The sequence below is a fragment of the Falco punctatus genome (assembly GCF_963210335.1).
Source record: "Falco punctatus genome assembly, chromosome: 4".
In the NCBI taxonomy this organism is placed as follows: domain Eukaryota; kingdom Metazoa; phylum Chordata; class Aves; order Falconiformes; family Falconidae; genus Falco; species Falco punctatus.
Genome location: NC_137583.1, coordinates 57,444,444 through 57,457,780, shown reverse-complemented (window position 1 = coordinate 57,457,780; position 13,337 = coordinate 57,444,444). Strand labels below are relative to the sequence as shown.

At 50.1% G+C, this 13,337-nt stretch overlaps 1 protein-coding gene and 1 long non-coding RNA gene across 4 annotated transcripts in view; one reads left to right on the top strand and one right to left on the bottom strand.

Annotated features, from left to right (window-relative positions):
* Window positions 1-2,781: 2,781 nt before the first annotated feature.
* On the bottom strand, window positions 2,782-8,071 carry LOC308063658. Of its 3 annotated transcripts, none has more exons than XR_013928031.1 (4): window positions 7,948-8,071; window positions 6,944-7,179; window positions 4,552-5,707; window positions 2,782-3,164 (listed from the first exon to the last, which is right to left on the bottom strand). It is a non-coding gene; the product is annotated as an uncharacterized lncRNA (long non-coding RNA). The 3 variants fall into 3 exon arrangements; XR_013928032.1 differs by having other exon boundaries at window positions 4,552-4,796; XR_013928030.1 differs by having other exon boundaries at window positions 4,552-7,179.
* An 81-nt stretch (window positions 8,072-8,152) lies between these two features.
* ACVR2B (activin A receptor type 2B) overlaps window positions 8,153-13,337 on the top strand; it is a 108,791-nt gene continuing 103,606 nt past the window's right edge. The window contains exon 1 of the mRNA XM_080386922.1: window positions 8,153-8,650. Coding sequence (XP_080243048.1) covers window positions 8,599-8,650 — 52 coding nt within the window. The 5' untranslated portion in view covers window positions 8,153-8,598. The remainder of the gene's footprint in view (window positions 8,651-13,337) is intronic.

The following is a 13,337-nucleotide window of genomic DNA, read 5'->3' as shown; positions in this document are numbered from 1 at the left end:
CTTTTCAGCACAAGTAAGTGGCATTTGGTGGCAAAAATAAAGGACAAGATCAGTGGCCTTTGGGAGCAAGAGAAGGTTGGGTGGATATGGGGCCAGGAAAGTCAAGACATGAAGTGCAGCATTCCTGCCAAAGTGTCCAATTTAGGGGACACCAAGGTAGCTATGAATAGATAAAAACTTGAGTCTGGCTATGAAAATATTTCTGTCTCGTTCTTCTGAAATCAATGGAGAGGCTCTGCCCATCCAGGAGCCCACAATACCCTGGCACCACAGCCTGCAGGCCTGGCTGCTCTCACTTGTGAATAGATCTGTCACTGACAATATGCCAAAATGTCCAAGAATTGAATGCCAGGGAACGCCGGGAAGGAAAGCAGGTCCCTCTCACAGGCATGACTGGCTGCAGCAGGACTCACCTGCATCTGTATTGGCAATGTGTCACTCCTGTCTCTCTACAAAATAGATGGACCAGTAGTCGGATTCCTAACAGAACAGTTTTTATACTTTGCACTTTTTATGACATGTGGTGTGTCCTATGCTATGAAGCTAAGGAGGCTGAGAAAAGGCATCAGGGCAGCTAGGCAAGAAGCAGTTGATAGGAGGTTGTACGACCAAGGTGGAAGGTCATGAAAGCCAGAAATTGCCTGGATGAGTCCACCAGAGAGCCCTTCAGCATTCCAACAACCTGCAGTGTAACTGGGAGGGCTGAGCCAAGAGAAGACCCCTGAAGCTGAGAAGCACATGCCAGAGATGGTCGTATGGGGAGCCCAGGACTTCAGCACGGGAATTCAGCCCCTGAGATATGGCTAAGCAGCCCAAGGGATGGAGTGAGGGTCATGCTGTGCAGCCAGAAATATGAGGAAGGGACAAATGAGTCGGTCTGTTTTGGCCCTGGCAGGTTGAAGAGAGACGATTTTCCAGCAGGTAAAAGCTGGAGCAGACAGAAAAGGAGCAATCTGTCCCACACGTGCTCAGTACGGACCAAACTGCAGCAGGAAAGGCTGAGGATACCCAGGAGGGAAAATGTTCTTCATGTGAAGCTCATGATGCCCTGAGAGCCTGGAGCACTGTGCAGGGCCCAGCACTGCAGGAAGAGGTTGCATGAGTATTTCCCAGGAATGACACAGGTTGAATGAACACTGCCAAAGGGAGGAGGATGGACTGGATGACACCAAAAGATCCCTTCCAACATTAGCTCCCAGCTTGCACGCTGCCAGCTGCCAGTGTGTGGGACATGTTTCCTTCAGGTGATCTACATCAGCATTTCCCCACAATGAGCAGCAGAGGCAGACAACTCATAGTGTAAAAAAACCCTCTGGTCCCAATAAAGACAAAAGGAAAACCACCTTGCTAGTGATGTCCAATTCATTACTCAGCACCACATAACACAATAATATTGCACTTTAAAGCTTAGCGCGTCTGCCTTGCTCTATTTATACTGTGGTCTGGAGTGTTTATCACCTCCCGCTAATGGCAGTAGAGTATTTGCCACAAAAACTTAATTATTTGCCTTCTCTGAGAGGGTATTTTTGCTGATTAAAGCCTTCCTGAGAGCAAGGCAGGAAGCACTCAGCCCCACCGGGCATTCTTATACCCTAACCACTGAAATCTGGGACAATGGCCAATAATCTGGGACAAACTCTAAAAATACACCCAACCACCAGGACATATTTTATGGGTCCCTCCACACATGCCTTGAGTGCGTCAGGAGGCACAAGGCCACAGGTAAGAGCAGTGAACCCTGTACACGCCGCGCTGCAGCCCAGCTGGCTGCAGGAGGGATGCACAGGCTCTTCTTAGGCACAGGCACTGCAGGGACACAGCACCTCCATAGGAACCTTCCCATTGTTAATGCTTAATTACAACCGGTTTGAAACCTTCCAAGTCTAGCTTTTTAAATAAAATACTGGAATTTAAAAGATGTTCTTCTGCCAACCAAACACCTGGGGAGGGAGGGAGGTGAGGGAGCTGGAGAGGTGACAAGCCTTGGCTCGAAGCTGCTGTGGCCACCATGTACACTTTAAAACACCAGCACTGCATCTTCAGGTCAAACACGGACAGCTGAAGACAACGTGGGTAAACAACTACTGCCTTCTTTTACAGAGGATGGTAACTCAAATGGATGGGGTTAGGGAGCAGTCTATGGGCATTGACTGGAGATGGTGTTCTCTGCAGATTCAAGGGCTGTTGTACCCCCAGGCCCTTTCTGAGGCGCTGGAAAACCTCATGGGATCTGCTGGCAGCCACCCAAAAGACTGCAGCACTTCAGGCTGCCCTAGCCTGGTCCGGCACAGGGCAGGTGTAACACCCTGCCCCTCGCCTACCAACCCCAGCCGCTGTCAGCAATGCCGGCTGCTGCGCACAGCGGGTGGGCAGGTGTTCTTTCACCCTTCTCCTTGTCCATCTCACTTAGACGCTTTGTAAATCTGCTCTGTGCAAGCAAAACAATCTGATGATGGGACCCATATTTATTTACTTTGAGCATTGAATGGAAGGAGGACAGAGTGCTTTACGGGCATGGAGCAAGAGATTAATAGATTGCCATTACTGGAGGCTGTCACAGTCACCAGGATTGTCGCCATGAAGCTATTCTGGTGTTGCTACCACCAGTTTTGGAGCACATTTTCCTGACAGACATCCAGGCAATCTTAAACGTTTCAAGCAGAAGAGATTTTGCTGCTGTGGCACTTGGTAATCTCTTTGAATGGTTAAGTACCACCAGCTGGTAGAAACAGCTTCCACCAAATTTAAGATACATTGATTTCCACTCACTGCAACACGCACTCTTGGAAGTTAGAGAGATATTTATTTTTTTTATTAGCTAAGCATCACCAATGCTGTATTTGTATATTACAGGGAAATTGAGGGAGAGAGCTTGAAAACAGGTCATTAAAATGAATGTCTAAAGTTTGGTCCTGTAGTCCACTTACATAAATATTGTGCTGTTCCACTCCTGGCCACTGGCTTTTCCAACAGCTGGAGCATTTGTACCTGAGGTTCAGGAAAGTCCCTCTGCAAGCTGCGGGAGGAGCAGCACAGCTTGGTGCTTCAGGGGAGTTTGAATGCTGGTTTCTCATCACTAAAAAGCATAGTAGCACTCAAGGGCGTAAGACAAAGCCAGCGGCCACAGTAACCTTAAGTAGCATGAATCTCAGTGAAGAAAATACCTGAAAGGAACATCAAACATCAGGCAGACCTTTAACGCTATGTCCTGGGTTAAAAAAAAAGTAGAAAATGTGGTCCTTTACCAATTAAGCATATATCATCATTGAATTAGTCATATGACATCCATCATGCTCCTTGTCTAAGCACAGATGTCTCCAACTCGAGTGTGGACGTGCTCTGATACCCATTGAGCTGGCATGACCTGGCGGTATGGATTAGAGCCTGGATTCTCCTTTTTGGGGACGGGTAACATGCTGATGGTAGAGCTACCGTCCAGCACCAACCATCCTTCAGAGCCTTCTTGCAATTAAGTTCCCCACCCAATAGGCCAGACAAGTTCTCCCAGATTTAAAGGGAAATAATCATATGACGACTCTGCTAGTTATAGCAGTAAAAAATAACAAGCTATGGCCCAGAAGTCCTAACAAAATCCACAGGAAAGTAAAGCGATGCTAAAGATCTAACCTGAGCAAAGCTTTGGCACACGGCTCTGACACCGGCTGACACATGCCAGTTGCTGGTATTTACTCTTTAATCCAAATACAACTGAAAACCAAGGGAAAAGTTCCAGTTCTGGAGAATGGCAAAAGTGCTGGTTTATGGGCATCTTGGTAACATCCCTTTGCTTTGAATACTCCCCCCTCCTAATCTGTCAACATCTGACGCCCTGCTCTTTAGTCTGGAGCTAATAAAAGCTATCAAAAAATATCGTTTAGGGCCCGTTCTGTCTGCCGTATCACTCGCTATTTTTACTGGCTACACTGAAGCCAGACCGCAAAGGGCAAATTTGTCAACGTGGGTGGGCTTTTTTGGTGCGAAAACCAAGGGCTCGTACAGACAGTAGCAAAGACCATCTGCATCCACGTCTGGAAGTTCAGAAGGCTCTAATTTAAAGCTGCTTTCAAATATAGAAATTCCAGCGAAGTTAATTGTAGCTGCATCATGGAGAGGTGACAGCAGCGAGTCCTTAGAAAGCTGGGGAAGATTTAAATCTGTCTCAGGTCTGTTCCCGTTAAGAGTTAGGCAAAGCCACTGGGAGCAGTGTCAGGCTAATACTGGATATAAATCCTACTAGGAAATTCTGCAGGTGGGGTGCTGGCTGAACAGCAACAGCATTTCTTGAAAATAAGGATCAAGTTCTTTAGCAAAAGCACCTTTTCTCCACGTGAAGAACTGTGCAACATCTTTTTATTTTTATATTAATTGGCCTGTGCTTTTAAAAGCTTCCTAATTCTGCTCACAACCGAGAACTTAGCTTACCGTTATATTAAGAAACTGCTTCATAGTGTGGGTTGGTTATTACCGGGAAGTGCTTAATTACAATAAAATGCGTAGTTAAAGTGACAATTTATTTACTCAAGGTTATGAATATAAATTGGTTTTTCTTACCCATGCGTTTTGAAACGGGAAGGTAGAGGCTGGGATCCCAGGAGTTCCTTTAGGCTGAGTGATTTCCTACAAGCAGCTTTAGGGACCGGTAGGGAAACTGCAGCCTGCAAACCAGCTTGCTGTCTTGGGGCCGCAGTGCACATTCCTCACCTGTTGCAAGTAATGCAAGTTCTGCTTAAGAAGGCTGGAAATGGGTCCCCTTAATTGCACCAGAGCTCCGTAACCTGCAACAAACCGAGGCCGAGCTGCAAAATAAATCCATTAGTGAATATCTGAAGAGATAAAGGAAATGTTGGGCCCCCTTCCCCCAGTATTTTCCATGTTTTATAACACCTGTCAGTATAAATTTCCATTTGCTGAAGAAATTGCATTTCACGAGAGCTACAATAGGATTTTAAGATAAATGACATGCGAGCACTGCAGTTTTGTACAGGCTTAAGTGATCCAAGTATCTTTATCACATGCGGGGTATCAAAATACATGAATTTGACTTGTTACAACAGTCACACGAGAAAGATTGAGTGTCATATGAGACCGCAAAGCATAAAACCATCTTAGCTAAAATTTATTTTAGTGCAGGAGGTTTTTCTAACTGTTAAGTATAATTATTTAAAAATGGTCTGAGCCGTGCAGCTCAGACAACTGGAAACAGAAAGAAGCTCTTGAAAACACTGCTTGTGAGGGCACTTCTTGCAAGCCGTGCTTGCTATTAACATTTGCTACCTTCGTTCATTGCTATTTCCAAAATTCTTGGAGGCTGACAAAGTTTTTAAGTGTCATATTGCTAAGGCTGTAACATTATCTCCAGTGACAACACTCACTCCTGGGCTTTTATGTTGCAAGTAGAGAAAACATTTTAGCTTTTCAGCAGCGTAAACATCTGCCTGTGAAACAATGTAAGCAAGACGGACTGCAATTTAATAAATGAAAATTCAAGGTATCGTTTATCTCTGGGCGAAAATCACCCTGGGTCCAGCTCCCTGTGGGTTTCTGTTTGCAGCACTGCCTGCACCGTGAAGCAGCACGCTGTCCAAGTGCAAAAGGCCACACCATGCCTGTCTTACTGGGTGGCTTCAGGACAACATCCGAAGCGCTCTGGGCCCGTTTCCTCAAAAGCGATGACAGCCCTGTGATAAACGTGCTGCCAGGTCCCTGCCTGTAAAGCATGAAGTCAGGTACTGTCAAACGGGGCTTTTCATAGCGCAGCGATTAAAAATAGGAACAACGTTGGCCAGGGAGTGTTTCAGCCTGGGCAGGGACACAGCCCCAGCGATGGCCACCGTTAGCCATGCTGCCTGCTCCCGGGGGTAATATTTTCTTGGTATGAACTAAATGTCTTGTTTCAGCTACTGATGCGGACGCCGGTACACTGAAACACTGTGGTCATATTTTATCCCCCCATATATTTCTCTGTATTTCAGCCACTCGGTAGCTGTTTAAGAATTTATTCCTTGAATGAAATAAGAAGAAATATTGATGCCTTATTTGCTTTTGAATGAAGGAAGCAGCCTTATACAAAATGTTGACCCATTATTTGTCCCTTGAGGCTTCAAACACATCCCGAGCTGCTGTGGCCCATGGCCAGGTGTCACCAACAAGTGACACTTCCTTCTCCTTCCATCACTGTGCTGCACTCCCTTTTGCACCCTCATGGACTTCTCCGTGACTTGTCCCACCAGCATGCAGCGACAAAAATCAGTCCTGGCTGTCACCAGATTAAACAAAAACAAACCAACCCTACTTCTGAGCGCTTGTTTCTGGATAAATAGGGATCATCCCCAACCCCCACCTTTGACAGACACGTCTCCTCAGCGCCCACCCTTGGTTTGACTAGCTGGATGACAATACCCACCATGCTGCTTCTGTGCTACAGACCTGCCCAGCATTAGCTCTTTGTGGGCTTGTTTTTGCTGCTTTTTGCTCCAAAATTTTTTTTTCCTGAGCTTTTTATTGTAGCTTTACCCATTGCATTGCCCATCGGTGTGCGCGTTAGCTGCAGCTTTCCCCCCAAGAGTACCGTGTTTAAAGTCGCAACCGCTATATTCCCGCCAGTGTGTTCCTTACAGCAAACGTATGAATGAGCTATGATACCATGAATGATACTATTAATCAGTTTATTGCAACTGCACCTAGGAATCCCATTCACAGTTAAGACCTTGTTACACAAGTGCTACACATATATAAAAAAAGTCTCCAGCTTCAAAGAGGTTACAAGCCCTTATAAAAGCCACCTGAAGTTTCCTGTGAACCTCTTACCGTAAAAAAAATAATATATGTATTTATTCTGGGAAAAAAAATACTGCTCAAACTTTTAGAAGAATGATTCCTATTTAGTCTTATCTCCCTCCAGAGTTAAAAAAGCAAATTATTTTAGTAATGTTTTCAGCCTTACCCCCGCTGGGCAGACGGCAGGGAGCTGAGCTGGGGCTCAGCACCCTGTGCAGCTCGGCTGTGCCACGGCCCCTTCTCCCGATGGACCTCGCAGACCCAAATCGTGGGGAACGACCCAACTCCGGCACCTTCCCCTCCGCCTCCTTCCCCTCCAGATTGCTCCGGTGCTCCCTAACGCCGTGCTATTTAGCGATCATCATTAAAATAAATTGCGGAAAGCGTTCCATTCCTGTAATCCTGGCAATAGAGAAAACCTCGTTAACACGGAAAGTGACGGCGGAGGTGCCCCCTCAGTCCCGGGCACTGTCCCCGAGCAACCGCTCCTGCCACCCCTGGGGGTCAGGGCACTATTCTGGGTGCAGGGTCCCCGGGGCAGCCCCCCCCCGCCTGGAGCTGTTGGAGACGGGCTCTTTTTTCTGCAAGGACACGGTTTATTCCGACGCCCCGGGGGGGGTCACGCCGCTAGCTCCTCCGGCCAAGCGGCGGGTGCGGGGGGTTCCCGGCGGCCGCCCCCTTCCCCCGGGGGTCGCCCCGCGTCCCCTCCCGCCCCCCACGCCGCAGGCTCCCCGCGGGGCGCGGCCTGACGGACAGCGCCGCTGCCCACTCAGCGGCCGCGGTGCCCCCGCGCGCCCCGCCCCCTCCAGCCGCTTTGTACCGAACATCCGGGTTTCCCCCGCTGGCTCCGCGCTGGCTTCTCCCTTTTTTTAGAAGCCATTTTGGACTCGGTTCAGGTTTTTTTAATTATTAAAAAAAACCCCAAACCAACAACAAACCACGCGCGCGCACAAAAACCCCAACCTCCCCTTCTCCCCCCCCCCTTTTTTTTTTAATTTATTTTTTCCGCTTTGTGTTGTTTGTTTGTTTTTATTCCCCTCCCTGGTAGATGGCAATTCCCGACCCAGCCCCTGCTCCCGCCGCCCCCTCGCCCCGCGATGCCGCGGCCCCCCACCGCCGGCCCGCCGCCAGCCCCCCGCCCCGCTGCGCGCCCCCTCCGCGGGCTCTTGCCTGGCGCCCCGCAGCCGCGCTGGGTGCGGGGTCCGTACCCTCGCCAAGTTTCGCTGCGGCCGCCGCCGCCCCGGGAGCTGCCGGCGCCGGGAGCGCGTGTGCGTTGCGCGCGCGTGTGTGTGTGTGTGGGGGGGGGGGGGGGGGAGCTGCGCGTGCATTGCACGGGGCTGCGCGTGCATTGCGGGGAGGGGGGGGGGGGGAGCGGGCGGGCTGATTGTGCGCGCACGCGGGCGTGTGCGCTCGCCCCTGCTGCTGGGGGAGCCGGAGGGGCTGGGTTGGGAGGAGGAGGAGGAGGAGGAGGAGGGGGAGTCGGTGTGTGGTGCACGCCGCGCTCCCAGCACAAAAGCCCAGGGAAAGAAACTCTTGGAAAGCTCGGAGCAAACGCCGGGGCCAGGCAGGAGCAGGTCGAACCGTCCGGGGCTGTTCCTCTCCACTGGATACCTTTTGCAACTGCGGAGGAATTAAATCCGATTTATTTTTTTTTTTCCAGGATTTTTTTCTTCTTTTTTCTTTTTAAGAGAGAGAGAGAGGGCAGAGCCTCGCTTCTCCCCCCTTCTTTCACTCTCTCTCGATCTTTTTATTTTTATTTTTGTTTCCCTTGGGGACAGAGGGGCACACGAGGAAAGGGGGAAAAAAAAAAAGTAAAGGAATATGATTGCTTCGTGGCTGACTTTCGCCTTGCTTTGTGGAACTTTCTGTGCAGGTAAGTGCATTTCGGCGTGTTTACCTCCCGGTCGGGCTTACGGTCGCCTCTTCAAATGCAGAATTGAATGGGCCGTGCAATTATACTTGCAGCCACCCTGCAAACCAGCGCAGAGCAACCAGCGAGCCTACAAACTGGGGAATAACCCCACCGCTGCGAGCTGCTTCGTTTGCTTTATTATTATTATTTTGCTTTTTACCCCCTCACCCCCGTTTTCTCCCTGCTCGCAGGACGAGCCTTCCCGTGCTGCTTTTTGTTCCCTTCAGGCAGCCTGTGGGAATTAATGGCAATGTAAACACGGCGCGATATCGAGGAAACTTTACAAAAATGGGCATTTACTTCTGGGCGGGTGCTGCGGGAGTGGGGTGGGGGGGTTGCTGAGGGGGGGAGAGAAGTTGGGAGCAGCGGGAGGAGACCTGGGGGTTGCTCCGAACATGGTGCGGAGCCGCGCAGGTAGTGGCCATGTGTGCGCTCAGCTCCTGGCGGGCTGTGGATCCCGGGGGGGTGGAGGGGACCCCTTCCACCCCGAGAGGGACCCCCGCGGTTCCCCCCCTCAGCCCCCCCGGGACGCCGTGGCCCCGTCGGGGTCTGACCGTTAGCAGGAAAGGAGCCGTTCGGGGCTGGCTGGCGCTGCGGGGAGCCGGGAGAAAGTTGGGAAAAAAGGGGGTGTGCGGGGTGGGGGAGGGGGTCTGGGGGAGCATCCCCCGGGAGATGGCTTTTGTGGCGGGGGTGTGTTTGTGTTTTCTGTGGTCTTCATGCCGTTTATATCACGGAACGGGGCTGGCCTCCAAACTTCAGCCGCAGCCTGCGGGTGCGCGTTTGGCCGGGGGAACCGGGGGGGAAGTTACCCGGGAGCCCGGGCACGGCCGGGGGCACCGGGCAGCGCTGCGTGGGCGGGGGCTCGCCGTGGGGTGCCCCATCCCGCAGCCCTCGGAGTGCGTGTCAGAGCTCCTGTGCCCCTCTCCAGCACTGAAAACGCGGGCACACTCGAAATCCCCACGCTCCCCACTTTCCCTCCTTGTTTTTCTTTTTTAATTAATATTATTCTCCCCCTCCCCCCCCAATTCCTTTTTATTATTGCTGGGTGTACGGGGCGGCAGCGGTGTTGCCCCCCCACTCGCTTGGTCACCAAGACCCCCTTGACTCCCCCCTGCGGGGGGCTAAGCCCGCCGCCCCGGCGCTGGGCTGTAACTTGTTACGTTCCCTCCATTTCCCAGCTCGGGGAAGGGGGGAGGACGGCCCGGGGGGGGGGGGGGGGCGGCCTTGTTGTAGCCGCGGAGCTTCCCGGGGGCAGGGTGTGGGAGGCAGCGATGCTGCAGCCGAGCCCGCTCCCCGCTTGGCGATGGGCAGCCCGGGGAGTCCCCGTCGGCTCGGCCATCGCGGCTTCATTGTATTGCAAAGCGGGGGGAAGGGGGGGGGGGGCGGGGGGGGTTCCCCGCGGGGGTGTGTGTCCCCCCGCCCCGGGGAAGGGGCTGCCCGGTGGGGGGAGCGGGCGGCGGAGCCGGCCCCGGGGCGCTCCTGCAGCCGGGCTTCCTTTGTTCCGAGTGCCCATTAAATATGCACTGCCACCGCCTGCCTTTGGCATCATCAACAGTGCCATCGCTTCGTTATTTTTATTATTTTTTAAGTCACACCGCAAGCGTGAGGCCGGGTCGCGGGGGGAGGGGGGGGGGGGCGGCGATGAAAGGGGAGCGGGCAATAAGAAACGATAATTAAAAAAAAAGAAATTGATGGTGAGCAAAGCCAGCTTAGGCTTTTTGATCTGATGGCTGGGACACTTGTACGCAGCTTTGTTTCCATGTGTTGGGAAGGGGGTTGTGCGGGCTTGTATTTACATAGCAGTGCTGAGGGGGAGCAGGTATTTTGGAAGGAGGGTGGGGGGGTGGTGTGTGTCTGGGGCTCTGTATGTGCCGTCAACATTCGTGGTGCTCGGCGTTGCTATCATCACAACAGCTCTCTTGGCTGGAAAATTCTATTATGTGCATAAAGGAGATTTATGGTCAATGTATTTTCTTTCCATCTATCTTGGAATCCTTTTATCTCGGGTGATTCAATAAAAGAGATGGCTTCCGGGGGTTTTGGGTTTTGTTTTGGGGATGGGGTTGGCTTGGTGGTGGGTTGGTATTGTTTTTTAACCCGATCCTATGGCTGTGTGCATATAGTGGCAGAAATCTAAGTTGGAGGAAAAAAGCAATTGCTTTACAAAAAAAAAAACAAAACCAAAAAACAAACGCTGAAAGCTTGTTAAACGTATCATGTTATGGAAAGGATAATCTGATAGGGCATACCTATGCTGACTTACCCCCCCCCCCCCCCCCCCCCGCCCCCATTAATACAATAAACGCCAGAAAATTAATATAATTCTGCTTATTTGGAAGGGTCCTCTTGAATCATTCAATCAGTGCGTTAGGAATTCTGTAAATCCCTCCCTCTCCTTTAAAGCCTTTCTGGCGATATTTATGAGTATTTATCAATGTGATCTTCATTGTCCAGTTTTTCCTAAAGCTGTTCAGTCCAAACCAATAAAGAAAACAACCTCAAATACCCAAAGTTGCAGTGTGTTGCTGGGATTCATAGCACTGGGCTTTGCTTGAAGTATGTCTTTTGTGTGTGTACATGTTAGGACTCTGCGAAAGTGGTGGGCTTTTCAAAAATCGCTTGACCTCCATTGTTGATGCTTCTCATCGCTACCTTGGCTGGCTGTAACAAAGCGAGCACAGGCTGCTATTCTTTAAAAAAAAAAAATCTGTTATGCTTAATTTTTGGAATACTGAGGATTCATTGAGGAAAACATTATGTTCATTTTTAGCCCTTTGTTTGCAAATTTTCTTCAGGCCAAATGTTCAGAAATCATGTTTTAATCTATGAGCTTTAGAAAATACAGAAGGTGTAAAAGGATTTGTCTTGCAGAATGCATTGCTAACACGTTTTCCCGAGCCATTACATTACTTTTATTTTGGTGCAAGTTTAAGTAATGCCATGCAGCAATGAGCTGTGCTGCAAATGGGTCTGGTCTCCTCTTTCACCGTCTTGTATTTATCCTCTTGTGCTTGAGAAAGGGAATAAAACTGGCTTCATTAGCTTGCTAATTAAACACAATGAAGTGCATGGCCCAAGGTTAATGGCAATGGCCTTTAAAAACACAAAACTCTTGAACAGGTGTTTGGGATATATATTTTTTTAATCTGTCATCAAATCTAGATAATTATACCGCTGAGATCACCATTGTCACAGTTCTGTGGAGAAGAAAATGCTATGTTAGAGGTGCAAGTTGCAGAGTGTATTATTTTTAGTGGCATTATTTATAAACACCTCTCCAGGTCCTGCACAGCCTGTGGTTTAACTCCGCTCTTCTCCCCCTGCTCCATTTCCAAGCATCTTCTGCATCTTCCCTCTGGTCTATGCTTTTGTGGCTTGGGCAGGGTTAAAACTTCAGTCTCCCCGGGCTGGAGTGAGGGTCTAACCTGAGCCTGGGTAGTTAACTGAAGTATTTAAACACTGAGATTTCTGCCAGTTCTTGTGCCTTTGAGCAGCCCATCCAGGCTGTAAGGCTCCTGCTTGCTTGATGAGATAGTAAGAAGCAGCCAATTAAAGCGGAGGTCTCTTAACTCCCCGTATTCGAGCTGTCACCAGCCTCCTGTCCACTCTGGTCTCCATCAGCTAAAACATGCTTGTCAGGTTTTTTGTGCTTTATGTGACGCAACAGTTGTAGACCTCCCCTGCTGCCACTGAATAGATGGTAGAGAAGAAAGAAACAGGCCAGCCTCACTTTTTTTCCTTCCGTTTTTTTTTTTGTTTTGTTTTTGTTCTCTCCTTTCTCACCATTTCCCCCCGCCCCCACTCCCCACCATGCAGGCACTCCTCGCTTTGCAGATCAACTTGGAGGGGTTTCCTGGCTGTACTGGTTTTAGGAAGCAGGGTGGGCACACAGGTTGAGAAGGAAGAGGGGGTGGCTTTTGGAGTGTTGGTAACAGGATGGCTGGACCAGCCTGGGAATCCTGCTGCTGTGATTTGCGTCATGCCTGTCTGCATGGTGGGTTCCTCTGCAGAAGTATTGCAGGTATAAAAGGAACCAAGGGATGTTTATCTTGATAAATCAAGAGAGAAGGAGGTGGATGGAAGAGATAGTTTGAGGCTGGGCACTTACTTGTGTGCTCTGTCTGCATGGTCCCTGTTCCTAGAAAGCCAGGACACCTTTAAATTAAAACTAATGGATATCAAAGTTACTCCACTTTTAGGCCTTGCAGTGGAAGGTGTTTTGGCTGTCATGTTTCAAAGCCTACTGTTAGAAGCATTTCTAAAATTTAACGTTAATAGTAGGTGACCATGTGGAGCTGCACTAGAATAGTCAGAATTTAATGTGATTTTACTAGTGCTGCATCTTTCAAGCCCCATAAAATACAACACTGTTCTACCAAACACACCCAGGATGGTTATTTCGAGCTTAATGTAGTAGCTGTAGTCTAAAAGTTGCAGAAGCAACTTGATGACCCCCCTGTTTCTGGCTGTGTGGCCGAAGCAAGGTGATGCTGGACGCCCCTTCTGCCGGCAGCACTGCACCCAGCGCCGGGGGCACAGCTGGCTTCTCACCACGCCACCCACCCCTCGCCTGGAAACCTGTGTACCCAGCCCCATCAGCCACGGCTGAAGAAGCGTTGCTGTCCTTTGGGATGGCTGAAGGCAGGGA